The 27,951-nt window shown below is 33.4% G+C and overlaps 1 protein-coding gene across 2 annotated transcripts; it reads left to right on the top strand.

Annotated features, from left to right (window-relative positions):
• The first annotated feature begins 204 nt into the window (after positions 1-204).
• Positions 205-27,630, top strand: LOC106126300 (mucin-5AC). Of its 2 annotated transcripts, none has more exons than XM_013323863.1 (11): positions 205-282; positions 527-630; positions 17,436-18,404; positions 18,488-18,667; positions 18,742-19,400; positions 20,047-20,156; positions 22,395-22,501; positions 23,629-23,793; positions 24,164-24,350; positions 25,387-25,542; positions 26,066-27,630. In XM_013323863.1, the coding sequence occupies exons 2-11, from the start codon at positions 611-613 to the stop codon at positions 26,273-26,275; spliced, it is 2,763 nt and encodes a 920-aa protein (XP_013179317.1). In that variant the 5' UTR covers positions 205-282; positions 527-610; the 3' UTR covers positions 26,276-27,630. The 2 variants fall into 2 exon arrangements, with proteins under 2 accessions (XP_013179317.1, XP_013179318.1); XM_013323864.1 differs by having other exon boundaries at positions 234-380.
• The last annotated feature ends 321 nt before the right edge of the window (positions 27,631-27,951 follow it).

The following is a 27,951-nucleotide window of genomic DNA, read 5'->3' as shown; positions in this document are numbered from 1 at the left end:
GCTGGGATGCATAAGATAAGAGAAAATGTTATGTGAAAACATGGGAACAGGGTATAAGTGTAGGTGCGGGCGCGGAATGGTACCGAAGTGGACAAAGTATCCAAGGGTGAGCTGGTGCCAGCGGGCGGCGGTGGCGGCGGCGACGGCGGCGGTGGCGGTGGCGGCGGCGCGCGGGCGCAGCCTCTGCGGCTATAAGTAGGAGGTGCGCGCGCCGCGGCGAGGTTAGTCGCCGTTCGGCAGCGCGTCGCCTGCGGTGTCATTCTTCCCCGCCGTCCCCCGCCGGTGCGTTCTACCACCCCCTCGAAGTCCCTGCACGCACTCGCCTTTCTCACACGATCACCGGCGATCCTCGTTTGCGCAACCTAGTTCAAAACCGAAAGGTCGCCACTATTGGCATTTAGCGCTCTTTGACATTAACGTTGCATTTGAATGTGTGATGTAGCTTCCTCATCGAGCTTCAACTGTCTTTCGCAACTGTGTGTCGTTTGGGAAAGGCGCGTGTGCTGACGTGAGGTTTCTGTTGCAGTCAGCAGCCCGCAGCCCGCATCCCCAGAGAGCTGGGCCGTGCGAACGCAACCGCACACACCAACGCAACCCAGCTGCCTCCAACATGCTCGCCAGGACACCACTGTAAGTTTTAAATCTACACATATTATCTACTAATCTATAACTACTTAAAATACAGTTGTTAATAACGGTTATAGTGTGTGAATACTTTCTAAATCAAAGCTGATCAGTACTGGTCTGCTTGAAACCAGTCAGTGTGTTGTCACTTTCATCGGCTGTTTGCATAGGTGAATCTTACGCAGCCACCAAGCTTTATGTAATACCGGTCGCGAGATGGCTCGGCTCGTCTTTTGCCGATACCGCGAAAATTTGATCTGATTTCTCGTGTGGAAATCAGGTGTTTGTTGCCCAACGGCAGCTGACTGACATCACGAATGAGGGCGCGTGTTTCTCAATGAAGGCTGCGAAACATTGCTTTAAAATATGCAAGACTAAGAGCGGTCGCATATTGTTCCTACAGCGAACTTAACAGTTCATACGATTGGAACGACCTTACACTACTTCATACTTGAAAGTTCTATATCCATGTGGTGACAGTCAAGTACGTAATAAACAAAATAAGTTGTGGATCAAGATTAGAATATCTAGATTAGAATAGTCGTTTTAATAAACGACATGAAAAATTGCGATTCAACAATGAACTTATTATACGATACATGTAAAGTCAATTTATTGCTATAGATGGATATAAAATATATATAAATGTTTTAAGCGAACGCTGAGAAGGGCAATGTTGTTTTCAGACCTCACTTTCAAAGCTAAATTTGGTCATGGATGAGAGTACCGGTTTAGCATTAAGTTTAGAAGTCAAGACATTGTTGCAACATTTTTCTGTGATTCGCGTCACAACTTACCAGTATTTTACAATCAATGTCAGTCAGATTGGCATCAACATATAGGTATAAAATTACTATTACCAAGTCTGATGAGTCAACGGGGTTTAAAAATAAATTTATTGGTAGACAAGGTAAAGCTTTTATTGTCCATTTATTGAATTGCAATGAAAATGAAGACAGGGAAACAAAATGCCTTTGCAACATTAGAAAGACATTTAGAAGATGGCTACATAAATATTCGATAATAGTCATACACGAGTCACTTTTGTCAAACTCTCTCTGTTAAGGTTTGCATCACAAGGCGCTAAATGGCTTTTCGAAAACACAATAGGGGGCATCGCGCTTGTTTTCTTGCACTGAAGTGCCAAGTCCAGCAATAGATGTATGGTGTATAGATACGATGACACAACAACGCTGTCTACGACTTTTAATAATTTAGGAAAGTTCACACGTCTTGTGATTTGGCGCTTTACGTGTAAATTTAGATGTACGTTTCATTTATCTAACTTTAAGCCACTTTAATTCTCAAGGATTTATATGTTATTTTGTATACATTGCACGGAGGCTGTATACTATTATTGTAGTATTAAAATTTCTTTTAAAAGTGTATTACTTGCATATTTTTAAAATATTTTAATTGCAAAAGTTTGGATGATTGTTATTCCGCTACAAGTTTTGCTAGGCATCTCCAGAACAGTTAATATATAATAGGAACGCATAGGCTACTAATTAAATTGTTTAAATTCCGTGTGGAGAGAGTCATAGACAAAAGTTAGTCAATTGCATGAAGAAATAAAATCTTTGTAAATAATTAAATCAATAGTTAATTGAGATAATTTTTGAAATACCCTTAAAACAACACAATACAATTATAAAAAGCTTTAAATTATATAATTTGCTTCAAGTGTTTTTACTTTTTGAGTATTGTTATTTTTTTAGTTTTTGCAAATAAATATCGTTGAATTGCACGTTCGGAACAAAGAATTGCTATTTGGTTTAAATTGAATACACCATTATTATAGTTATTACTTTATTTTCGTTCTTTTTGCGCTTGACATGTAGGAAAGTAGGTTAATTATTCTAAACAAAGTTTTCGCATAACTTTTTAATGTATTAAAAAACAAAGCGCGATTATTCAACCGTACAATTATTAATTGCGCTACTTCAACATTCCGGACTACGGCTGTACGATTATATATATATTGCTTTCGCTATCGAAATGGTAATTTAAACACGGCTTAAATTTTGTCACTAGTGATGCGTAATACGCTTTAGGTTGTATTTGAATACAAAACAGATTTGGAATTTCTCTACGTTACAGATTCGGCTATGTAACACTAATAAAGTGTTGTACTTGAAAAGAAAGTAACCATCGATAGATATTTACACCACGTTCATTCGTTTACTGAACACATTTCGTAACTAATGATTCGAATTTATAAACGCGTGTGAAAGCATTCAAGAATTACACGCAGTGTGACGTTCACCGTCCAAACGTTTTTATTTTTAAGTTTACATCATACTATTCGATGTATCTATTATTAGTTTCTTTTATTTTGAGCAACTTTTTGATTTTACAATTTATATAGTATTGAATATTTATAAGTGCAGTTGAAACCATTTATAATAATATCGAAGAGAAATAACAAGAAATTTATAGAAAAAATCTCCTGTTTTTGTTAGTATATTTATTTTGATAGACTTAAAGAAAATAGAGATAATTAAAAAAATGTGCGTAGTAATTACGTATAATGTAATTTTTTATTAATAAAATCAGTACTGTTTGTTTGTTCTTTTTCCGGTATTACGATAAACAGTTTATAAATTAATTTTGCAATTTTTAATAGTAGTAGTAGTTTTATAGTTTATGCGGTAGTCAAACATTGCCAAAATTATTTGGACTTATCATATGTCACTGTACAATGTATTAAAAATGGGTCACAATAAGTGATATGACGTATAATCGAGTTTTAATATTCGACATTTTTAAGAGGAATTTTAAACGAAAAGAAATCTTTATAATAAACGATTGATAGAGATAAATAGAGTCATAATAAATAGATTTTACGGTATACAAATTATTTGTCTATATCTTACGAATATTTTTATGCTAATAATTTAACCTTGATTTTATGATTCTTGATACAAATTCTTATTTAAAATCTTTTTACGAATTCAATCAAAGAATTTTAATTAGAATTAAAGGTTGATTTTATAAAAGCTCTGCCAATTCCTATTATCTATTGGCGAATTAATTATTACATTTATATTAACATATTAACTCCAATATATTAATAGTAAAATAATTATTAGTGGAATAGTTGAAAACATCCGCATATACCTGATATAAATGGATAGAACAATTTTGAACATTCAATCGGAATTGTAGATTTTTTAATTCAAGAACTACTTAGTTGATATTCTAACTTAAATACTCAATATAAATTAAATGTTCTATTTCAATTTATTACGTTGGTTTGTAGTCGTCTTGTGTCCGTGCAGTGGTCGTCGCGTGACGGTCGCGCTTTGCGTCGTCGCGGCGGCACACTCGTCTTCGACTCTGTTCGACCTTCACTTTCGCTTTTTACGTGTTCCGGCGTATCTCCGCGCCTGTGCCTTGTCACGATGTCCGTTGCTATTATTTTATTAATTGTAAAACCAGTTAGATTGAAATTATAAAAAGGAACGGAACTCTAAATAGCGGTATTTAGGCATGTTGTTATTTTTTGTCGCAAATAATTGTTGGTTTCTTTGGCCTTCTTTAAATATATATGTGGGAAATGAAAATAGACGCCAACTGTCGGATTTCCGAAGGAAAACAACATAGTCGATGATTGATTTTGGGACCGAGCGGAACGTTTTCCTAATTACATCAATACTCGTATTTAATAACAGTTATAGTAGTTATGAGAATAGTTATATTACTTTTTTACATAGAATGAATAATAAATTTTTAGGATCATAATGACAAATTTTATATAATAAGATTATAAAATGTTCATTTTATTAAAAAATATTCTCTTGAACGACATGCACGTGGTTGTCGGCATTTAAAATTTTTATTTATATAGCTATATTATTAATAGAGTATCAGGGTATTTTTTCATTATTAATACGTATCTTGTGACCTATAAAATAGCTCACATTGTGTGTTTTTAGCGTCACTATAATTTTATATAAAAATCCGCTGTATTTTTTTTGTCAATAAAATAAAATATAGAACTTAAACAAATTTTAGCAGAATTCTTTTAGGTTGAAAATGTTTAATGTAAAATATTTTTAGGAACAAATTATTGAAAATCGCTTAGATATGGACAACAACTTATAACTATACTCACCCACGTAACCTAGGGGGGTAGGCAGAGAGATCTGTTTATGTAAGGGCTCAAGCTTCCAGAGTTAATACTTATGTTAAACCAATATTTTCTTTAAGATATTTATTGTTTTTATAAATTTTAAACTCTCCTATTTATATCTGATTACGCCGTTGATTGTTACAGAGTTCCAACAGCCTTGACATTATAGAATAAAATATATTGAATGTTCCAACCTTGTGTGATATTAATAATATTGAAATTAGAGCTTTAAATGAATACCAATAGGTAATATTTTTGGTTACCCTTCGTGGTATTCTTTGGAAGTGATATATTTGCTTTTACTTTCACCTCAGGTGTTTCTATAGAAATGAGAAATCATCTTTACATCTTAGTATCGTAACAATGATACGTCACTTTCGATAAATATAAATAATCATTAAAACGATCTCAGCTCATATAATCATATTAATGGCACTGAGATGACAATTTCATAACAAGTATCCAAATGGATTAATTTCATATATTTCACGCAGTTTATTACTTTTTAAATGAAACCGATGCAAATAATAAATCGATTAGTTTTTTTTGTAATATTCGAAATCAAAACATAACAGATACAAGTATCGATTTTTTATGAAATATGTAATATGGTTTTACATCATTACTGACTGATGCGAAACAGTAGCACGAAGTTGTGGGAAAATTCTATTGCGGAATTTCGACTTCTTATTTATTACCTATTGAATGTTGCCTGTAACTTTGTCCTTGCGATATTAAAAAAAGTGATTTAGTTAGCCGATAGATAGATACATCCGAACATAAGATAGAATGATATTTAGTTGCATCCGTAAAGAGTATAATGAACAGAGTGGTCGAGTTTGATGCTTTGCACTTTCTACATGTTGATATGTCAAGGGCAGCAAGCGGCTTGTATTGGCGACAGCGAGACGGGTCACGACCCATCGGAGCTAATCCCACCACTCTTGCGTAACTATCAAAAACTCGTCGTACCAACTTTGACATAATTAAGCTTGTTTATCCGCGATCGAAACCAGCCTCTTGGAACCTGCTCTACTACTATTTTTATTGCTTGCCCACCGTTATAACATTGATACAATCTCATACCATAGTCCCAGCTCGGTCGAGCTTGAAGCGGTAAATTGCTAAAGTTATTTTCATAGCACGTGCTTTTATTTTTATCACAGTTTATAATTTAACATTTGCCCAAACATTGGTCAAATGTTATTAGACATGTGCAAAATATGTCAGATGATCTCTTTACATTCTATTCCCAAACATTATTTACAAGTTTATTCTGTAATATAGTATATGTAGGTAATAAATAAGAATACAAAATGATAAATTATTGGAATGTGGTAAGTTGTAATTCTATGCAACTTTATCGACGCCAAGGCAAGAATGTGGCTAGGTCGTGACCTAAATGTTTAATTTGTTTTACATTTGCTTGATGAAACGTTGCTATTGAATTCTACCTTTGTATATAAACCTATAAGTGATAATAAACAAATAAAAATCCTTTAAGCTTATGGTTTGTTTCACAGCGAACAAAATAAAAATCTATCTAAAGCTAAGTCTATAACGTAATAGAGAAAGGCGTTGTACCCACTTTCAATGTAAAAATATAATTGTGATTCCGTGTTACTTGCCCATTGTTTACATGTTGCGTATAATAATTATAAACGCGTAATTCTTGTGAAATAAATTTTGTCACATACGTAATAAATAATTTTAGAATCAGTCATTCTATTAGAAATATACAAGATTGATCAGAAATTCTTCGTATATCATTTCGAAAAAAATAATTGGTGAAAGTGTAACTAATGAACAGTCGCTTAATATTATTAATAATAATATGCGCTTGTCATGCAATATGAGTTGGTCTGTTAACTTTAAACATTCAATTGGAATAACCTCTCGATGTATATAAAAATCAATTTGTTATCTATTAGACAAAATCTGATTGCTTAGTGTTTTATTAAGTAACTAATCACGTCGCTTAGCCATTTTAATTTGAAGATTTTGATGCGAACACTAAACGGATACCATATTACGTATTCATAGATGTACAAGACACCGATGCTAGGCATTTAACATATCTATTAGTCTGTGTAGTCGGAATTAAATAAGAATTCTAATAAAAATAAATAATGGGATATTAATACAATTATTAGTAACGTTTAAAGCGTCAAGTAAAGTGACATTTTAAATATGTTCAAACCTTCAACTACGAAGTCAATAGATATAATAGAATGCGAACAGAATAGATGTTTGAAATACAGGCAAACAATGTTTGCGCAAACTGCATTATATCATCGGGTGTCGTAAGATCATTTCGCGCATCTCTCGAGGAGAAAAAGCTAAGGTGTGTCATAAGTATTTGACATTGGATTAAATATGTTGCGTCACTGACATTAAGCGAACTGGGTCCGGGTACGATCCCTGAATCATTTATGGCGGAGACAGAAAACTCGGTTGTATATTTTTACCATATTATGATTATAATGTTATCACTTTCGGTTCTGACCAGTTTCACTTTCCTGCCGATGACCTTTTGCGGAATGTGATGAGATAACGAATGAATAAAACATAAACCATTTGTTTTGTTTATTGCGTTAAGACTAGAACTATCCGATTTGTTTGTTCTTTAGCGACATCTTCGTTGGAAAACTTCTGGACTTTCTATGTTTCCAAAATTTTATATCATTATTTTTTTTATTAAAGCGAAAAGATATTTTAGTTCATGGTACGTCTGATTGGGTAAGAATAGAATGCGTCAATATCAAATCAAATAAAGTGTAGCCGCCGCGCCGCACCCGTGTGATTGCTTCGATGAAATTGACCTTGGCTCTATCCACACCATGGTCTGCTAAGAACGTGACGAAAGCTCTTCGTATATTGTACTATGAACAATATTTGTATAAATACACTTCCATAGCCATGGAGCTATTACATATAAATAAATATAAACTTTGGAAACATTTTTTCAATAACAAAAAATTACATTGTTTCTAAAATGTATTTCAAAGTTATTTCACTTTTCTCTTTATTGTTTATTTTTACTACATTCATCACAAATCAAAAATCCACGCACCCTTTAACGCTACATGTATTCCAATTCGATGTAAAGTCTAGTTTTTTGAAATTATTCATATGAAAGATTTCTTTAAATAAATTCTAAACTAAGTTTAACAAAACTGGACAATCCTGGACAATGCGAATGGCTGTGAATACTGTTAAAAAAATATATACAAGATTTTTTTTAATTAATAGAATATAGATATTTAAACAAAGAACTTTGTGCGTTAAGAAAACACATAGAGGTTGCACACTATACGAACGCACAGTTCCTGTTTACGAGACATGTTTTATGAGGTAAAAGTTGATTTTCTACTTGGAGAAGCGTAGGTATTTAGCAACCACGAAACCTTGACATGAATGGATACAGGAGCATAGAGAAATTTTATACGACGCCCTGTTCTACTTTTTGGGGAATATAACACGAATTTTTTTCTTTCAATCAACTGAAATTGGTGCTATAATGTTACGCCATACGTAATTTTAGATGGATGTATGTTTCGATGAAATTTGGCATACATGTAGTACAGAACACTAATAGGCTACTAATTATATCTTTATTAATTCCGCGCGGACGGAGTCGCGGGCTACAGTTAGTTTCTTTATAAATAATTCCTCTTGAACAAACCAGAGTAATGCGACGAACACACGATTCTAAATTGTATGGAATGTAATAATACATTAGCGAAATATTTTTGTTAAATTAGTCTCATGAGTAATATAAAAATATATGTTTGGTACACTTTTCTTTAATCTTCTAGAATAAGGTTTCTGACGACTTAGAAATCTCATGAAACCTCATTAGGCATTTGAGAATCCAAATGAAAATTTTATATTTCTTAGTATAAATAAAAAAATCCTTTGATTTATTCTTTGAAGTTACTTATTTTCATAACTTAGGAGAATAAACTTAATTGAACAGAGCTTACTCAATAGTATATCTGTATATACGGTTATAATCGATTTCTTTTGCTTTGGCAATAATCGAAAAATCGAAACTGCCCGTGAGTTTTGACGTCACCACTTGAAAGCGATGGGGTCATCATTTATTGCATGTCCGTGAAATTTCTCGAGCTTTGTTCATCGGAAAGTGCGCAAGAATTGCATTCCAATCGCATACTCATAGCAGATTCCACGCTATTTCGAAATTATTGAACATTTCAAAAAAAATTTTAGAAACCCTTGAACAGAATTTCTATTCTATTTCTTAAATATACATACGCAATTGTATCATTTTCAAATTAGTTAAATTTTAATAACATTAATTGTGAAGTTACCGAGTTATTATATTGTATTGGTGTCTTAATAAGCAGACATTTTGCCATTGAATGTAAGTAAATTGCAGTAATAAAAGTCTATATAAAAAATAATATGTATGTACATAATATGTCTATGTCAAGCGTAGACTGGCGCGGTGCGTGCTGCGGATGCTTCGCGCGCTTTATATTCAACTCATGCGCAACGCAACTCCCTACGACAACAAAATATGTCGTGTTTTACGCATTTATAAATGCATAATTAAATATACACATTAATTTGTATTCACATTTATATATTTTTATTTATACGTCCTTCATGGTAACAGGTTGAATTGGACCGGATTTACTTTGTAGCTATTGACAATTTCTATATTTTACTTTAGTTGGCACATTAGGAAGAAGTGTACCCTTGTTTCTAAATGCCTAATTAAATCAGAATACAGCCTTATATTCTTAAGAATGCTATCATATGAATGTCATTTTAAACACCAATTTAATTGTTCAGGGCTTCGTGTTATATCACTTATACTTACATAAGTGGTAAGTGATATTTGAATTATGTCCTTGACAAGAAATATAATGCCATAAATGAATCAGATAAAATCCGCAAGCATATACAATGTCGTCACATTGTCGGCGAGGTCGCCTACTTAATACATATTTTAAAGTAGTACAGCCAGCAATAATAATGTATTGGTCGGCTCAACCACTAGTTTACTACGAACACACAGAAGACAGTCTTGCAGTGAACGCATTTCCGCGTTTCCTGATGCGCGTGCCATAAGTCTAATTTTGGGCCCTTCGCGCTCTTTTCTTGTTAGGAAGGATGCGAAGATTAAGTGGATTTAGCGGAGTATGACGCATAGGTGAGGGAAATATCCTATTTCTGTGCGTCTATTTTTCTGTTGATTAAAGATAGGCAACGCAGATGCCAACTGGTATCGCTTTAGGCAGCGGTCATTTCACTATAGGCAGCGGTCATTTCACTATTTTGGGGAATTTATGTTGCCGCTTGTTTGTCATCTCCTCTCCTAACCTTATACCATAAAAGTATCTTTATGTTGTTAGAAAATTGGAACGCTTCTTAATAGAATATCAAAGGTCACTTAGGTTTAAGAATGTAATATTAATGTTTTTAACCAAGCGATGTGAAAAGTGTCCATCATGAAATATATGGTCGTAAGAAAGATTTTCTTTTAAGTTACCGTGTGAAACGTGACTTCATAAGTTCATATGAAACTAGGTTCCAAAATCACTTCCAATGTTTGGGACATTGGAAAATACCAATGCTAGTAGTAGGGGAAAAATTTCTCGAAACAATCATCGATTATGCTATAAAACGATAATTTGTTTTAAATCGATACTTGAGATATTCATGAGGAAAAATTCTCAAAGTAAGATAAATTGAATCATTTTAGGTTAAGGAATATACACTCTTAAAAAAGGTAATTCTAGAAATTTTGTGGATTTAGTATAAGTCTTTTTCAATTGTGTTTTCGAATATTATTTGTGTTTTTAGTTTTTATATATAATGTAGAAAGCGCAATACAATACATTACACAATTCCGAGAAATGCAATAGCAATAATAATAAATTTAAGGCATGTTCCACCCATGTGTATGAGGTGAAAGCTGTAGGTTGCGGGTAAAATATTAATTCTAAAATAAGTATTATTGCGCACGTTTACCGTTTCCAAGATGTAGTAAGTTTTATTCCGAAATACTGGCATTTTAAGTATAGATTTATCGGCAACAAAAATTGTCTGGTACTGCAACATATCTTTGCACAATACTCTTACAAAATTTACTTATGACTTTGCAAAAATAATTGATTGTTAATTTTACTTAACGTTACAACTTATATAGTACATTAATTTTTATTAAAAGAAACTTTGTACAAAAATATTTAATAACATTAGTTAAAGTAAAATGAAATCGACACAAGTTTTACGTAACACAACGCTGACCCACCAAAATACTTAATTTCGGCAAGTTAAGTATGTAAATTATTAAAATATTACATATAAGTCATGGAAATGAGTAACAGATTGGTTTTACCATCTTTAAACATTTTAATAAACCCTGAGCTAACACTTTGGCATTTCCTTAAATGATTAAACCTAATATTTGTATTCGACTGCTATGACACATATCGCTGTCCCTTTTTTCATAAAAAATTATAAGAGGGATGGCAATATGTATCAATACAAGTGTAACGATGGAGTTCGAAAATAACATTGAACAATTAATCCGCGACAAACCGTGGACATAGGTATTTGCGTTCAGGTCACGTTGTTAGTATTAATTGTTACGTGACGATCATAAGGAATAAAGTAAGGTTGATGAACCCGATTACCGTTCAAAAGCAATATAATTTGAAATGATTGATTTATGGTTTAACGATCGTCAGTTTATTAACATCATGATTTATCGCACTTCATGTTATTGTTGATAAGGGTTAACATCTTTAATTTTTAATATATTTTTTGAGATTCAACATAAACCGTCAATCGTCTTCGGTCATCGACACAGTAATCCATCAATAAGTGTTATAACTTATTAATTTAGACTGATATTTCAAAAGAATATGTTCCATTATGCTTAGACGAGAATGTTCGGAAATGCAATTTATTTAAGTCAGCATCGGTTAAGGTCCGACACTTGAATTGGTCTACGAAATCAATTATAAAAGCAATTGAAACGTAAACGATATTCATTTATTTCTTGTTTTTGCCAAAAAATCGGAACATTTGTGGAAATGATGATTTAAATCCACTATGGTTTTCATGGATATTATTTCTCTAGTTATTATTAATTGCGATTTGAATGCGAGTGAAAGAGACAAGCAGCATGGCAATCGGTAGTTGGTTACGGTTACATATCGGCCACCGTACGTTCACCGGTGACCTCGGAGTGCACGACAGGCAAACCAGACCTTGTGTCAGGATACTGGCTTACACACAGCAAATGTTTACTGTCGCCAATGCCTCACCTCGGCGCCGATCATGTCAATGAATGCTACAGGAAGTTTCCTATTATTGGAAGTTGCAAGCTTATTTTAATAATAAAACCATTTTAAAGGTTAACCAAGTTCATTATATTTTTTTCTACTTTGTCCTTTTAGAATACTGTCGGAGTTGGAAGTAGTTTAGGTATCGTGAGTTTGTGAATTCCAAACAACATTTTAATATAAAATTTGCAAGGCATAAATGCAATAGGGTCTGGTAAATGACGATAACCGCTTTAAGGATTTTGTATGGCCGAGCTGTCGGCCGAGACTCAATAACGTTTTGTTTTTTTTTCACCTTGAAACAGCTTGTTTGATCTGAATTACCAATATAATGATTATTGTAATGGACTTTCTAATATTACCATTTATTGCGTGAATCGGGTTATTTAACTGGTATTTGACATTGATTTTTAGAGTTTTAAAAGTGTTTGAAACGCAACGAAATTATGCATACTTATAAATGTTGTTAGTTGGATAAATAGAATTATTTTTGTCGTCAACATTTTTGCCTTCGTAAGAGTCAAACAAATTTCGTGGTAGGGAGAACAACGGTACACTATGAAAAGCGAATTAATATGCACTTTTTTCTTGTTAAATGAGGTTATCATTATAATAAATGTTGTTATAAAGAGCTTCCATTGTACGTGCATCCGCGTAATAACGGCATTTTATTCTTTACCGGAAAAAGGAACAGAAACCATCCATTGTATTTAATTATCTTTTGTCATTAAACTACACTTAGGGAAGTGATAGTGCAACAGTGTTCATACATTAATTCTATTCAGCAGTAATCGATAAAGTCGTCATAGTACTAAGAATATTACCTTCTGTTACGACCCTCACCTTATTGACATACATTAATATCGATTTAGACTACAAGAGATCATGTTATAGTGGTCAATATACACACGATGCAAATAACATTTTTATAACCTTATTCGTCAAGTAAAATGACTAAATAATACTTCTTTAGGTACTATTATAATATTAATGCGAATGTTTAAATGTATGTATGGATGAATATTCAATAAGGTCGAATAAGAATAGAAGATAGAATAAGAATACAAAGGGCTCTATTTAAGGGTTTTTTATATATTTTCTTTAGAAATTAAATAGCAAGTTGTAATTTTTTATGTGAAAATTCGAAATATTCTCTTACAACATCTGGCAAGCGTTAAATGGATGAAAGGTAGTCTTATACGCTTTATGAGTACCTAATTGGCGTTATTATACTTGTTCTGATGTAACATTATTGTGTATTCAGTGACACCTTGACATGGTAATACGAATCCGTGCCTCAATAACATGATGGAATGTTACACTGAATAGCGATATGCAACAATGCACTATTTCTAATAATTTATATTTCAAAAGTTTTAAACGAACCAAACTACTTATATGTTACTTAATAATAGTAATATTTAAAAATACTTATCACAAATTAATAATAATTAAAGCGTAATCTATTTGTTATAAAACAATTATCGATTTAAGAATTTTCTTAGTTTAATGAAATGTGGTTTACAAACTAATAAAAAAACGTAATGTCTTGTGACGTTCGTCTTATGAAATGCGGATATTACGTGGTTCTTATAACTACCTATAGATATTTTCTGATTAATTCAAAAAAATAAAACAGAAAAAAAATGATTTTTATCATTATAAAATAACTACGGATGACATTTGACATTTTTAAAACATTAACTGCCACACTTAAAACGGTATAATTGATTTGTTTGGATTTCTGTCAGTAAATCGACACTAAGGACTTCATTAGCGACCATTTAATGAGCCTGCGTCAGTAACTGCTGCGCGTAAGATTTTAAAACCATTCTCACAATGAAATTTGTATATATAATCTCTTGAAGATATTTGGTCAAGGACGGTTGAGTGAAAAATAAACGTACAGGATTAGAAAATCTAGAGAGTTAGAGACCATGTCAGCATCAGTCTTGTACTAAGTTTAGGTTACATCAACTGTTAAGTGGCTTATTATTAAATATGTAAATACGATATAAAGCTAACGCGAAGGTGTGTGTGTGTGGGAAATGTTGGTAGTCCTTGACCTACTCACTGTACAGGTGGAATTGGTGTCCCACGAATAACAATCGCCGTTTCTATCCAAAATTACTCTTTGCCAACATTTGGCGCACAAGCTTTCTGCGGAAACCTGTTTTCCACCGGTTTTCTGTTACTTTTTGCTTAAATGTCAACTCTGCATTTTTAACAAGCCTATAAATGAGTCTTTATTAGATGATTATGCATGGACGAAACAAAACCTGATATCGTTGGGTAATTTCGATAACGCTATGTCCTGTTACATTCTATAACCTTATGTTTTTGATATTTTTCCATTTAGCTACAACAATCGACTATTTGGTATTTCACGATTGCGAATACACATTCTGCAGCGCGATAATGCGATCATTACATTACATTTGTTCATTCCTTCAGATAAAAATAGACCGTGAGATAAAACGAAAAATGTTTTCGTAACACAACTTCATTGCACTCGTTTGCTAATACTTAATTATACTATGAGGCATTTTTATTAATCAGTGGATAAAAAAATGCAGAGAGAAATATATCGCAGACGAAGGAAATGAGTTAAGATCTACTCAATATATTTACTTCTAAAAGTGGTCGTGGGTAATGGTCATTGTAGAACACACCATATCACCACTTACAATCAGGTGGGTTTGTGCCAATGTAGCAGTTTATTCGTTATAAAAAATAGTGGTTGTCTATAACAAGCTACACAGGGAAAGGACATAGGGAAGAACTGCTTAAAAAAATTATATTATGTACATATCGATTTAGAATATATACTTATAATTATGTCAGCAGTATTTTTATAACTTGCCAAATGGCAAGTTATTTGGCAAGTTATTTTAGGTTTCTAATAGCTTAAAGTTCATTGTTTAATTACACAGCTATTGCGTGTTTTGTGTTGTGTAATACATTGTTTGTGATGTTAGGTGTATAGAAGGTCATCCCTCCTTATAAGTTATGAGATACAGAAATGTATATAATCAATTTCTATTGTTAACTGTGACCTCAATTTTCATATGTTACTAACATTTACTTGACATTATCTTGTAGGCGCTCGGTGTACTTTAAAGCTTCATGTCGTAGTATCATTTGGGAACAATTAGATGTTTGTGCTTTGAAATTCACTAGACAAATATAACCAAACTATGAATTGGCGCATATAAGTTCATGTATTCTGACTCTAACCACAATATTATTATGTATGAAACCACAATACTTACATAAACATCTGTTACAAAAGCTTTACGTAAGATTATTTAAGGATGTCCTGGCTCTTAAAGAGCGTGCATCCGCTTCACATATTTATGTGAATTTGTTGTGATATTTTCTTATTTTTACAGTTAATAATTATTTTGTTGGATTCTTCCATTTAAAACAAATCAAATTTATTATTTATTTATTGATTTATGTCATTAAAATTATGCTTTAATTTTTTAAATATGACATTAAATGCTTAAAAGATTGTGTTATTTCGAACCTTGGATCTGTTTCCGGTTGACGCATATTTAATGACGTATCGGAAGTCAGAAGTATCTACTATCTTTTACTACTATCTTATAATGACGGAATTTTATCTTATTAAACTTATTCGTTTATTCAAGAGTTAAAAAATCTTAAAACTTTATTTTCTTAAATTAAAGCATTTCGTGCGCAGATTTGAGATCTAAGGCCAAAATCTTCGTGATTTGTGAAGATGTACACATATATATATATAATTTGTAATAAAATAATTTCCTTACTAGTTGGTCGAGTTAGTGCGCCACGTGTACTGTTTGGTTGAATAGCCGGGTTGTCGAACCCCGGTGTAATCGAGTCACGCAAATCGGAGTTACGACATGAACGAACCATCGTCTGGGGACATTAGTCGTGGAGATGACGATGTTACGATATAATGTCGCTGTCTGATGATTGCTGCTCTGCTTTAACTTCGGCTACAATTTAAATGAATATAATTTTGTTTTGTTGCAATGCCAGAGTGCAGTTTAAAGTAACTTGTATACAAAATATGTTTCATGCGTTGTATTAAACTTGGTTATTTCCATGCATTCGTTTTAGTAGATATCAGTTATTTTCACATTGCCTTTTTTGTAACCGGTTGACATACAGCGCTAACTTTGATATAACTTAAGGTCACTTGGAAGAACTAAGACATAACTAGTCTAATTAGATCTTCACGCTCACCTAGCCTTGTTCTCTGTGCGACCTTACATCTAGTGAAATTGAACTATTACGATAGTTAGTAGAATTGAGTTTATGTTATTCAATTGCAGAGTTCATTTTCCCTAAACACAATACTTCTACATACTTGTCCTGAACAAAACCTAACGTGTGAGTTAAAAATATCAATCCAAACCTATCGTGTGTGGCATGCTTTAGCGATGGTAGCATCGTATTTTGGTTACGTAGCAACGAGCGTCCGTACCTAACAACCCCCGACTGATTTCCGCGTCTCATGGCAACATACGCAAGAAATATCCAGGAAGTCTTCCGACTTCATTAAATGGATTCATTTCTTATGCGATATTAAATTTATGTTTTCTTTACATACTAAAGTTTAATGATTGGAATACGTTTACAGGAAAAAAACTATTATAATATAAGTAAATTTTTTATAAAATTATGTTAATGGTAAAAGTTTCAGATATATGTAAGTAACGCTAGGATTATCTTTATAGTAAAGTACAAAAATTGACAACGAAGATATTTTATTACGGTATTGGTCGTTGTCCTTGTCAAAGTATTCCTTCTACTACATCGTGGACGCATAGAAATGAACGAAAATATATTCATTAAGCGAAAGTGATCGTACTGCTCTATCGACTTACACTTTCGTTGTGTTTGTGCACGTCATTTACAGCCACGATCTGACTAGCTTCCTACAACACACTACTATGTTATAATTTCTTACACTTTTCTTATTGCAAATCTCCTTATTAAAAACATACTTTGCAGTCATCGGTGTCTGTAATTTAGAAAATCAAAGTAGCCTACAAATTTAAATACCTAAAAACCATTTAAAAGTAGGTATAGAGTAAGAGTAAAATGGTTAAATATCTTTCTATGAGTTTGCTATTAACTTGCGCAAAAAGATATCACTAACAAACAAAACATTCCCATAGATGAGTCATCACTTTTTGCTTTGAGTAACAATGAGCACGCTCACCGTTCTTACGCCCCAATGCAACAGTCAGATGTCGTCTAGATGACTCATTGGGTACTGACACGTACTATATCGTAGGTAAATGTCATACTAAATGAAGTACAAAAATACATATATAACAAAGATATCTTTGTTTCAGGTTTATTTTCCTCTGCATCTACACGGTATGTGCGGATGTAGATATCATCACGGAACCGCGACCAGGGGAAGAATATGTATTAGTTAGTTCTGGCCAACAGACACCTTTGCGAAATTTTGAAACATCACACAAAATACCCGAGAAACACCCACACCATCGGATTTTAAAACAAGATGAAAACAATGATAAAATTATTAAGAAATTACACAGCGGTAAAATTAAACATCCGACGGAAGGTATCGTAGCCATTGAAGAGGACAAAAAGGCCTTATTTAAAAAGGGTCAAAAGATTAAGGCTTCCGAATCGATAGAAGTCGATATTCCTGTCTCGAAATTAGAGGATATAAAAATAAAGGAGAGCGCAAAGAATGTAGAAACAAATCCAAACTTGGCAGTCGCTTTAGAAGCAATGTCTGAATCCGGTAAACTAAGTAACAAGGCTAGCACGACTACTCAAAAACCAGTTCTAACGACAGAAGCAATTGGCACTACTAAGGCCTACGACTACATTCCTATCAATTTCGATACCATAGACGATATTAACAGTGGTTTACTATCTTCTAACATTAAACTTGAAACGGCTGGCACCGAACAAAAACAACACTCTAGGATTCAAATTAAGAAAGGTCCTAATGGACAAGATTATGAATACGAATATATTTACTATTATTACGACGAAGAAGAAGATAATAGTAAGAAAGAACTTAAAGAAAAACCAACAACTACTACTGAAAAGATACCTGAACCCGTAGTAAACTCGCATGATGGGCCAGCAAAAGAAGAATCTGAAAATCAAATAAACAAAGAAAGCAAAAGAAGTAAATATAGTACTATTGATAGATCAAGTGCAACTACAGCGGCTACAGTAGAGGTACAAAATGAAGTTTTACCAGCTGCAACCAGAGGCCGTTCTCGTGGTCGCACAAACTTTGCTACCGTACCAGTAGAGGAAGAAATTGAAGATGAAAGGTATTTTTCATTACTTAGTAAATTTGAGATTTTTTTTAATATTCATAAAGTTTGGGATTTTATAATTACTTTTTCTTAAATAGGCTTCCATCCAGTACTCGCTTCCCGCCTCGTGGTCGTAACCTGGGTGGTTCGGCATCCACTACAACCCATATTCCGGAAGCAACGTCGGAAATCACGAGACAACGAGGTCGCCCACAAAGTGACAGCGTCGCCGACGAATCGATTGGACAAACTAGAAGTAGAGCACGTGCCCATATCAGGTACAGTTATTGTGCAATGTTATCTTATATCTATTTGTTTTCCTTGATATTTATTTCTTTAACATTTCTTTCAGACGCCCAAGCTCTGAACTTGTAGATCTCGATAGCTTCAAGACTCATTCAGGAGACATTCCTTCTCAATACAAAGAACCTCCAACGAGATATTCTTCTGAAAGTAAACCTGAGTCAGAAGTTTCTGAAGAAGAATCAGTTCCTAGTGAACCTTCACATGCCAAAGACACTGTCAGAGAGGGACACAGCCTCAGCGGAAATATAAGATTCCAAGAGATTACAGATGAATCGAAATTACCTACAGATTATAAGCAAACTACCACATATGAACAGGATACAACCGAGTACACGACAATGACCGCAATGGAGAAGGTTGCCCTCGACCTTTACGCATATTTAGCTGGAGAAAACTTGAATAACGAAATAAGTTCTACTAATGATGTACTATCATTCGATGGATCGACCACTGTAGGAGATGATGGTTGGACAACGGAAGTCATGAGTACTACAGAAGAGGACACTACTACTAGCACTACTACCACGACTACCACCACTACCACGACAACAACAACCCCAGCCCCAACAACTACAACTACCACAACCGCTGCACCAGCAACTCGCCCATCGAGGTTTAAGGGTCGTCCAGGAGCTCGTGGCCGCGCCTCCATCTCGACAAGCCTTGCCACAGAGGCGCCACAGGAAACCTCTACGAGAGCAAGAGGTAAATTTAAAATTTCAGGATAAATTTTATAACTTGTGACAATAGAAATGAACAAACTGTCATGCATTACCAGAAAGTTATACAGATATGCTACTTCATTTAAATCTATTAATTCAAGAAAAAACTTGAAGACGATCACAAATTATAAGATTTCATTTCATTTTTCAAATCCTGTTTACACATAGGCTGTGAAGAGAAAGTTGTCGTCACATAAGCTACAAAACAGGCTCTTCTCACGGCCATTTTACTAGCTAAGCTTTCAATAATTATCTCGATGACTTTTATCTATATTTAGTATGTACGATATATAAAGTGTGCGCGAAAGCGAAATACCAATTATTCTTACATTGCTTTGCGATTGTGTTATGCATTGTTATGAAATAGTAAATTACAGCAATTTATTACATTCTAACACTTGACCACGGCTTGTTGTTAGTTTCTTTTTTTGACGTGACATCTATATTATTTATTTTTGAATAATAAAAAAATGTATTGTAACTTTTACCATTTCTTTATAGACATCTATAATATAGTACTTATCGAAATTAATAACTTCTACATAACTAGCCTTAACCTCAAATATGAAATGTGTTGTAGCGTCTTAAAATCACATGTTTCGTTGCTATATACAAGTGTTTCCCTACAGGTCGATTTGGTAAACCAAATGGTGGAAGAAAAACCACAGCGGCTTCACCTTCTACGGCCGCAGAAACTGCCTCAGCCGCACCCGTAGACAAGCCCGCAGCCCAACCTAAGGTCCGCATCTAATATTTTTTATTTCTATATATTATTTAGCGAATGTCATGCAATATCCTATGCATCAGCGATTGTTTGCAATGCGAATTACCATTCTTTTTAAACTGTATGTTGTAACCAACGCATATCAATTACATCATCAATAAACGAGTATTGTGAAATTATATTTACACATTCAATATAAACTTAAAAAAACACTATGAAGTGATGAATGTTGATTTATTTACAGCCTTAACATCCAAGTATAATATCTTAGTTATAAGTATTTGTAGTAGTTGACACCCGCTTAAATGCTAAACCTTATTTTCTAATTGCATTTCTACGCTTTCATATATAAAATAACAAAAAAAATTACTAATTTACAAACAGCTTACTAAAATATCTTTATTGCTCTAAAAGGCATACTAAAATTTTTCCGATAAGTATATTATATAAAGACGATTCTGTTATCTTACTGTTATAAATGCGAATGTTTAGATGGATGGATGTTTGTTTGAAGGTATCTCCAGAACGGCTAACCGGATCTCGCTGAAATTTGGCATCCATATAGTTCATAGTCTGGAAGAACACATAGGCTTAATAAAGTTTTTTTTAATTCAGCGAGGACGGAGTCGCGGGTGACAGCTTTTTGTTATAAACGGATTTATTTCACTATGAAGTTATTATGTTAAGTAACCTTTTTAGTGTCTTACAAGATTATTGTCCTCAACATTTTAACACTCATAATCTACAGATGTTTAAGTTGCCACTTATATAGCCTATACTTATACTAATTACATGTTCAGCTTAGATAAAAAACCATTACTTAAAGACGGAAAGTGTTAAGAAGAGAGAGTAATGTTTTACAAGTATGGTAATTAAATTAATGTTGTAGAAATGTGATCTTTAAAAACATGTTAGGCGTGACTTTGAATAACATCCGTAAAAGTGTAATTGCAAAAAAAGTCTTTAAAACCTTGTTTAAAAAAACTTTTAAATATTAAAAAAATTAATTGTGGTACTTGTCGTTTTGCATTTAAAAATGGCTATATTTTTAATACAAATGTTTCGCCTGTTTGTTTAACAGTAAACGAATTGATAAAAAAAGACGATATTATTAATCTTATAACTGCAAAAGTTTCGAAGAATGGATAGATAGATGTTTATTATTACGTATTGGAGATAACTCATAATCCATTTATCAATCAGGGCGCCTAAAGGGATCCACCTGAAAATTGGCATAGAAGAACACGTGAGTGGTGCAAGCCGGAACCCGCCTTTAGTACCTGCGCGGATATTTTAAATAACCATTTCATACAGAAGGCCACGGCTTTTGTTCTTTATTTACACATTTCATTGATAGTCCAATCACTATGCGACCTATTTAATATAAACTAACGGTCGAACGTTCAAGTCCCGTTGAGCTTGGACCTATGAAGTTCCGGTTGCTTGAATTTATTATTATAGAATACTATTATAATAATATTAAACTACATGTTTAGGACGAATATAGTAATTTTGTATTGCCTCTGTTTCGTGTTAAAGTGCATTACCATACTTTCTTTAGGTCCCCACTGAGTGGCTCAGAGCCTACCCTAAGCTAGGGATGACTAGACACGATGGCCATGTGTGGGATGGTTGATTTCACATATCTTTGAATTTCTTCGCAGCCATGTACAGGGTGTATCACGATGTTTTCCTTCACCATAAAATGCATAAGTATTTAAATTATTATATTTCAAGTATAATAAATCTGATGTTATTTTGATACAAATCAAAACCTGTCTGTCAGTTGCGTATGAAACCGTAATCGATAGCGAGCATCAGTAATGCATCAGTAATGACGTTACACGAAGATGAGTCGTACTGATAACCGCTTTCTTTAATGCACGAACTCACGATTGAATTACACAAGTTAAATTATTCTTTACGCTTATCCTTTTAAATTAATCGTTCCATAATTCATTCCGAGCGCATGCTGAGCGAATTGCTGTATCAATAGCATTAAAAAAACATTTTTTAGCTTGTCACTAGAACAAGGAAACTAGTGTTTAGTCTCAGGTGGATAGTACTACTGAATCTACTTTAGATTTCTCAGGTTATAAAACCTAAGTATCATCTGAACAATTATTTCATTTTGCCCTAAACAGCAATCGAATTTATGACCCAAATAACTTTAGGTGCACAAACCGCTAGGCTGCGAGGTAGTTAATTTTATCCAAGTGTTCATTTGTTTTATAATTGTTTTTTTTGTTATAGGCATTCGGTCGTCGCGGACTGTTCGCGGGCAGGACTCGTCCCAGCTCGACGACTTCTGCACCTGCACAGGACACTGCCAACGCGCCCACTGAAGCATCAGCGCCTAGGTATGTTTGTACATTCATTCATAGTTCTATCTATAATATAAAAGGACAAAACATTTCTAATTTTAACAAATAGTAAACTCCAAAGTTTAGGGTCGGCAGTATTTACGTGAGGCAATTAATCGATTGCCGGTTTCAATAGAATTTTCCAGCACTCCAAATCAATGGGAAGTTTATTACACTATTAGAGTGTCAGTTATTAGCTATATCAATTAGGCAACTCATTCAACGGTCTATTAATATCAATATTAATAGGTTTAATCAAAGTATATAGTGGGCAGGCGGCAGGTCGATAAAACCCGCTTTGAAGTAATCAGAGCATGCCTTGGTTAAGTAACAAATGGTAGCGCACTCAATGAATACCCGTGTTATGTTTACTTAACTCTTGAATTGTTTTCAAAATAGATAAATATTGTTTGTGAACATAACATTTAAACCAGTATCAATATAAGTTGAAAGCAAAGAGATAAACCTTTTAAAATATTACTTATTCTAAGAGTATGATATGACAAACAATATAAAATTTAGTGAATGGTGAAAGCTAAAATATAATCTCCCGAATGTTTATTAATGTAGGAACTAACCAACTTAAATTTTGATAAGTAGTATTATACTTAGTCGTAGTGCAGGGAACCAAGATTTGTGTGCATATTTCCACAAACAGAGAAATTAAACCGAAAACAAAGCTTTATTTATGAAAGTTTCGCCGGACGCGGTTTATCGGAGTGCACCAAAACATTTTAACATTATTACTTTGTACGAATCCTTTGTTCGAAGGTACGTGAATTTAACAGTAACCACAATGACGCATTGTTGTCCTCTCGCCCACTGAACTTACAATGTCTACAAAGGAATTCTTTGAACTAATTCATTTCAAACTTTGCTTCATTTTAGTCTGTCGTCATGTACTTACTCATTTTATTTATCGAATCGATCGTAATTTTATCGAACCTTATTAAATCCAAGTAACCCAAAGTTGTCTCAAAGAAAATCAAAAGCTTGTGGAACAAACGTAAAAAAAGTATAGAAACTTGAACCAATGTGGATGAAAAATACAGCAGACGAGCAATATCTATTACTTGAGTCGGATACTGAGATAAATGAGGATAATTATAAATTTTATTTAACAGACCACGCCTACGTCCCGGTTTGCGCCGAGGATTGACAACAACCGCCGCTACCACTATCGCGCCATCATCAGCCGCGTCAGCCGCTTCGGGAGAGGAGACAACAGCACCCAGTGCTGGATCCGGAGAAGTTGCAGAAACAACGGCTGCACCTGTTAGGACTATTGGGTAAATACAAGATTAATATAGTACCATAAACACAAATATACACATTCTGATACTACTTTTACAAATACATACACACACATACATATCATAAACACTACCTTATTAAGTGAAGAGGCAGATTATGGATCGATAAACACTAATGATATTGATGATAAATATTTAGGACAAGCCACATTAATTACAAGAGTATCACATCATCATAATCACCATGTAGCCATTATCGACTCACTGCTAAATAGCTAGTTGTCTCTTTCATACCAATCGCATAGTTTACAATATTTCATTAATAAAAAGGACAGTAGAGATTTTATTATACAGCTGGAACAACTCCAACAAATTTATATCTAAAAATTTCTATTATATATTTCAGCCGCAGACCAGGTCAGATTAGACCAGTACCATCACTGCGACCTGGGCCTAGGTTGAACTTGCGACCGAACGCGCGAGCAAGGCCCGGCTTAGTCAGCGCAGCGCCAACGGAAACTTCAGAGACACCCGCAGCTGAAACCTCGGCCGCAGAAGCACCAGTTACTCCCGCCTCTGACTCCGATAGTGAGGTAAGCAAACCCTAGACGGGCAGTTATTTCTTAAAAAAGGTTTGTATACGATATCAAGCGAATAGGTGCACAGTATAAGCGTAGAACTCCATTGCCGTACCCTTGTATTCAGTCTCATCGTCATCCCTTAAATTCTCTTTAAAAAATTAAAACAATATGAGTATAACGGCAGTGGCAACCCATAGTAGCACATCCTAAATTACTTATTCTTCAAAATGAATCTAAATTAAATGATACAAACGACATAAGAGAAAATGAAAATTATATTAAAAATAGGTTTGACCCATATTATTATTTTTATTTAATGTTATTAAAGACAATATTATGTTATTCGTATGTTATGAAATACTAATAGTGTAGCAAAGCGTTATCGTACATATCTCTTATCAGGTCACGATTCGTTGGTAACACTATCAAATTATAACATTTAAAATTTTATCATCAAACTAATATGCTGTATTATCTTAATAGAATTGAAATTTTAGTTGCTATGATATAGTATACTTGCTATAGTTATTTTTATCGCTATAATAAAATATTTTGCAAATAGTGTGTTCAGAATCACGTCAATAAATGTTCAATGTTTTCCAGACGTTCATGCTCAAATTGAATAGTAGTCTTTTTTTTGTCTACCATTGACGTCAATATTAAATGTTAAACATGTTGTTCCGCAGAAAATATTTTTATTATTTTTTAAACAGTATTTTTTTTTCGTATTAATGCTACAAATTATGTTTTTAACACGTTGAATAGGTGTTATTTAATATAATCTACTATTGTGTAATGAAAAATCTGTTTTGAAAATTATTTATTATAATATTTAAAGTAAGCACAGGATAAAAAGGTATCATATTTAACTCCAGACACACAACCTGGAGCAGCAAGTAAAGGCACGCACATACCAAACACGATTCGTGACTGGAATTTCTTTTTACATTTAAAAAATATATATATCTGTAAATCACTAGAGACAAGCATAGTACTTGTCTCTTAACATTTTTTAATGCTTAATATTTTAATTGTTTTTTGTCATCAGGGATCACCTGCGACTCCAGTTCCTGAACAACCTCGTGGAGGTCTGAAGTTAAGAAACCGCCTACAAGTTTCGCCGTCACCCAAGCCACGTGTTGCCGTCACGCCACCAGCTCGGCGTGTCAACCCATTATTGAAGAGAAAGCAGCCGACCACAGAGGTAATGTACCAAATATAATGTAAACAACAAATAATAATTTTGAATGATAAGAAATATACGAATGTATTAATAGTGTTCCATTTACACATCAGATATTATTATTAACGTATTCATCTATTTATCATAATTTTAATATAGTACATTTCATATCCAAAAAAAAATATACAAAACATATAATATAATTTTAAAAATAGAACACCACCGGCTGCGGAATCCCATGACTCAAACAACCAGTGGTCAGGGCTGTATAGACAGGAACCTTCTCACGATCATATATAATACATGTAATCTTTTAGTATTTTTTATAATACGAGCAGTAAGCGTTATCTATGGAATATTTCTTATCTCTTTAAGACATTGAAGTGGTTCTGTTTGAATGATAGCATCTTTTTAAAGCCAATTTGACTTTGAACTTGACCGTAGAATTCCACTACCGTGACACTTGCAAATAAGTGATTTCTATAATGACGACCTTAACTCATCTATTTTAATTTAACAATACAATGATAAATATTTATTTTAGGCGACAACAGAGGCGATAAAGAAGTTATCAACGGAGACAACAGAAGAGAGTACGAGTGAGGAGAAAGATGAGACGGAAACCGAGGCACAGCCGGCGGAGACAACACCAGCGCCCCCACTGCGCGGTCTCGATGCTCTGATTGCCCGCCGCAGAGCCGCCGGCATCGGCCGAGTGGCCAGGCCCGCCAGAGGAACGCGCCAACAAAATTAAATTGTTCATAATGTGGATCTCTTGATACGTACGACACAGTCTTTATCGTATATTAAAGCAACAAATCAATTAATCCTAGGAAGTATACAGTTTCTATCTACATATTATTTCCTACTATAACACCACCAATTTGATGGATATTATTTTTACAGCAGTTCAATCAATAAACATATTTTAATATTATATACTTATAATGGTATTAAACCGTCGCTTGAAGATATAGTTATATACCCTGTGTCGTATGTTCAAGAAGTTTCTACACATTTTTTTTAAATGTTGGTTTAATGACATGCTTTTAAAGCACTGGTAAAGCAAACAATAACTGTATTTACAAAATCAAAAATTAATTACAACTATTTGTTTGATTAAAAAAAAACATGTGACTATTACGTTCTGATTTGTAAAAAAACATTAAAATTGTTTTTGCATTGTCAGTGCCAAAAAATAATATGTAGCAAAGACGTGTCATTTTACTTTAGTCAATTCACTCCCCCAAACTGTTTAGAGTTTAGTATAACTTTATAATATAATTTTCAATAATATCTCCAGTTATTGTAATGTACCAATATTTGTATGTAATTATTTAGGTTTATGTATTAGTTGTCTAACATTTACATATCTTATGTTTCCAAGATTCCATTATTGAATCACAATAGCCTTTTTTATGTAAGGATATTTCTTAGCGTTTATTTTATGAGTTATGTACATATTAGAATTAATGATTGTTATTGCACGCGTTAGGCCACGGGTGGCGATCAAATGGCGACACTTTATTTCCAAATGAATTGCCAATATCACAATTCCATTTGTCTCAAAGTGGTCTTGTACGCCAAAGCAATCAAATTATTACGATTACATTACCTATAAAATGTATGTATGTATAAGTGCAACCAACGATATACCCATTATGTATAAGCTATACATTATATAATACATATATCTAATTTTATGTTATTAGAATATTTACTGTTTTATAAAACAGAACAGCTTCAATTTAATCTTCAATATTTTTAAATTTTGATATCAATCAATTTTATTTTTTTAATTTGAAAACTTACATTTCTTACAATGGAACAAAGATTTTTAGATCAATTTAGAATTATAGGTCACGTTAGTTTACAATTTTGGAATTAAATGAAAAAAAATATATCAAAATTTATCCTAATTTATTACAGTTAAGTCATGAACCTTTCTTAGGGTTTAAGCTAAGAAATCAATTATCAATAGTTACGAAATTTTATCATCAATTTATTATTTTGTATCCTGAAGCACTGATAGTTAGTGCCATCGTGATATATTTTGTATCTTTCGTAAGTGTGATAATAAATTTAATATTAAGAAAATAACGTACACAATTCATTGGTTTTATTTCGTGTCATGAGAGCGTCGGTGGTTCAGGGGTTTAAGCAATTGACTTGCAATCTGCAGGTCCTGGGTTCGAATCCCGCCATGTAACAATGTGTTTATTTTCGATTTACATACACAGTACATTTATCCGATGTTCTTACGGTGCAGGAAAACATCGTGATGCAACCTTCATATATCTGAGAAGAAAATCAAAGATATATGTAAAGTCAACAAACCCACACTTGGCCAGCGTGGTTGACTATGGTCTAGTCACCCCTAATGTAGGGTAGGCTCCGAGCCCATCAGTGGGGACGTATAGTAAGGTGATG

The sequence above is a fragment of the Papilio xuthus genome, unplaced genomic scaffold, assembly GCF_000836235.2.
Source record: "Papilio xuthus unplaced genomic scaffold, Pxut_1.1 DF825017.1, whole genome shotgun sequence".
NCBI classification, from domain to species: Eukaryota; Metazoa; Arthropoda; class Insecta; order Lepidoptera; family Papilionidae; genus Papilio; species Papilio xuthus.
The sequence above is the reverse complement of the archived record's forward strand: the minus strand, read 5'-3'. Positions and strand labels throughout refer to the sequence as shown.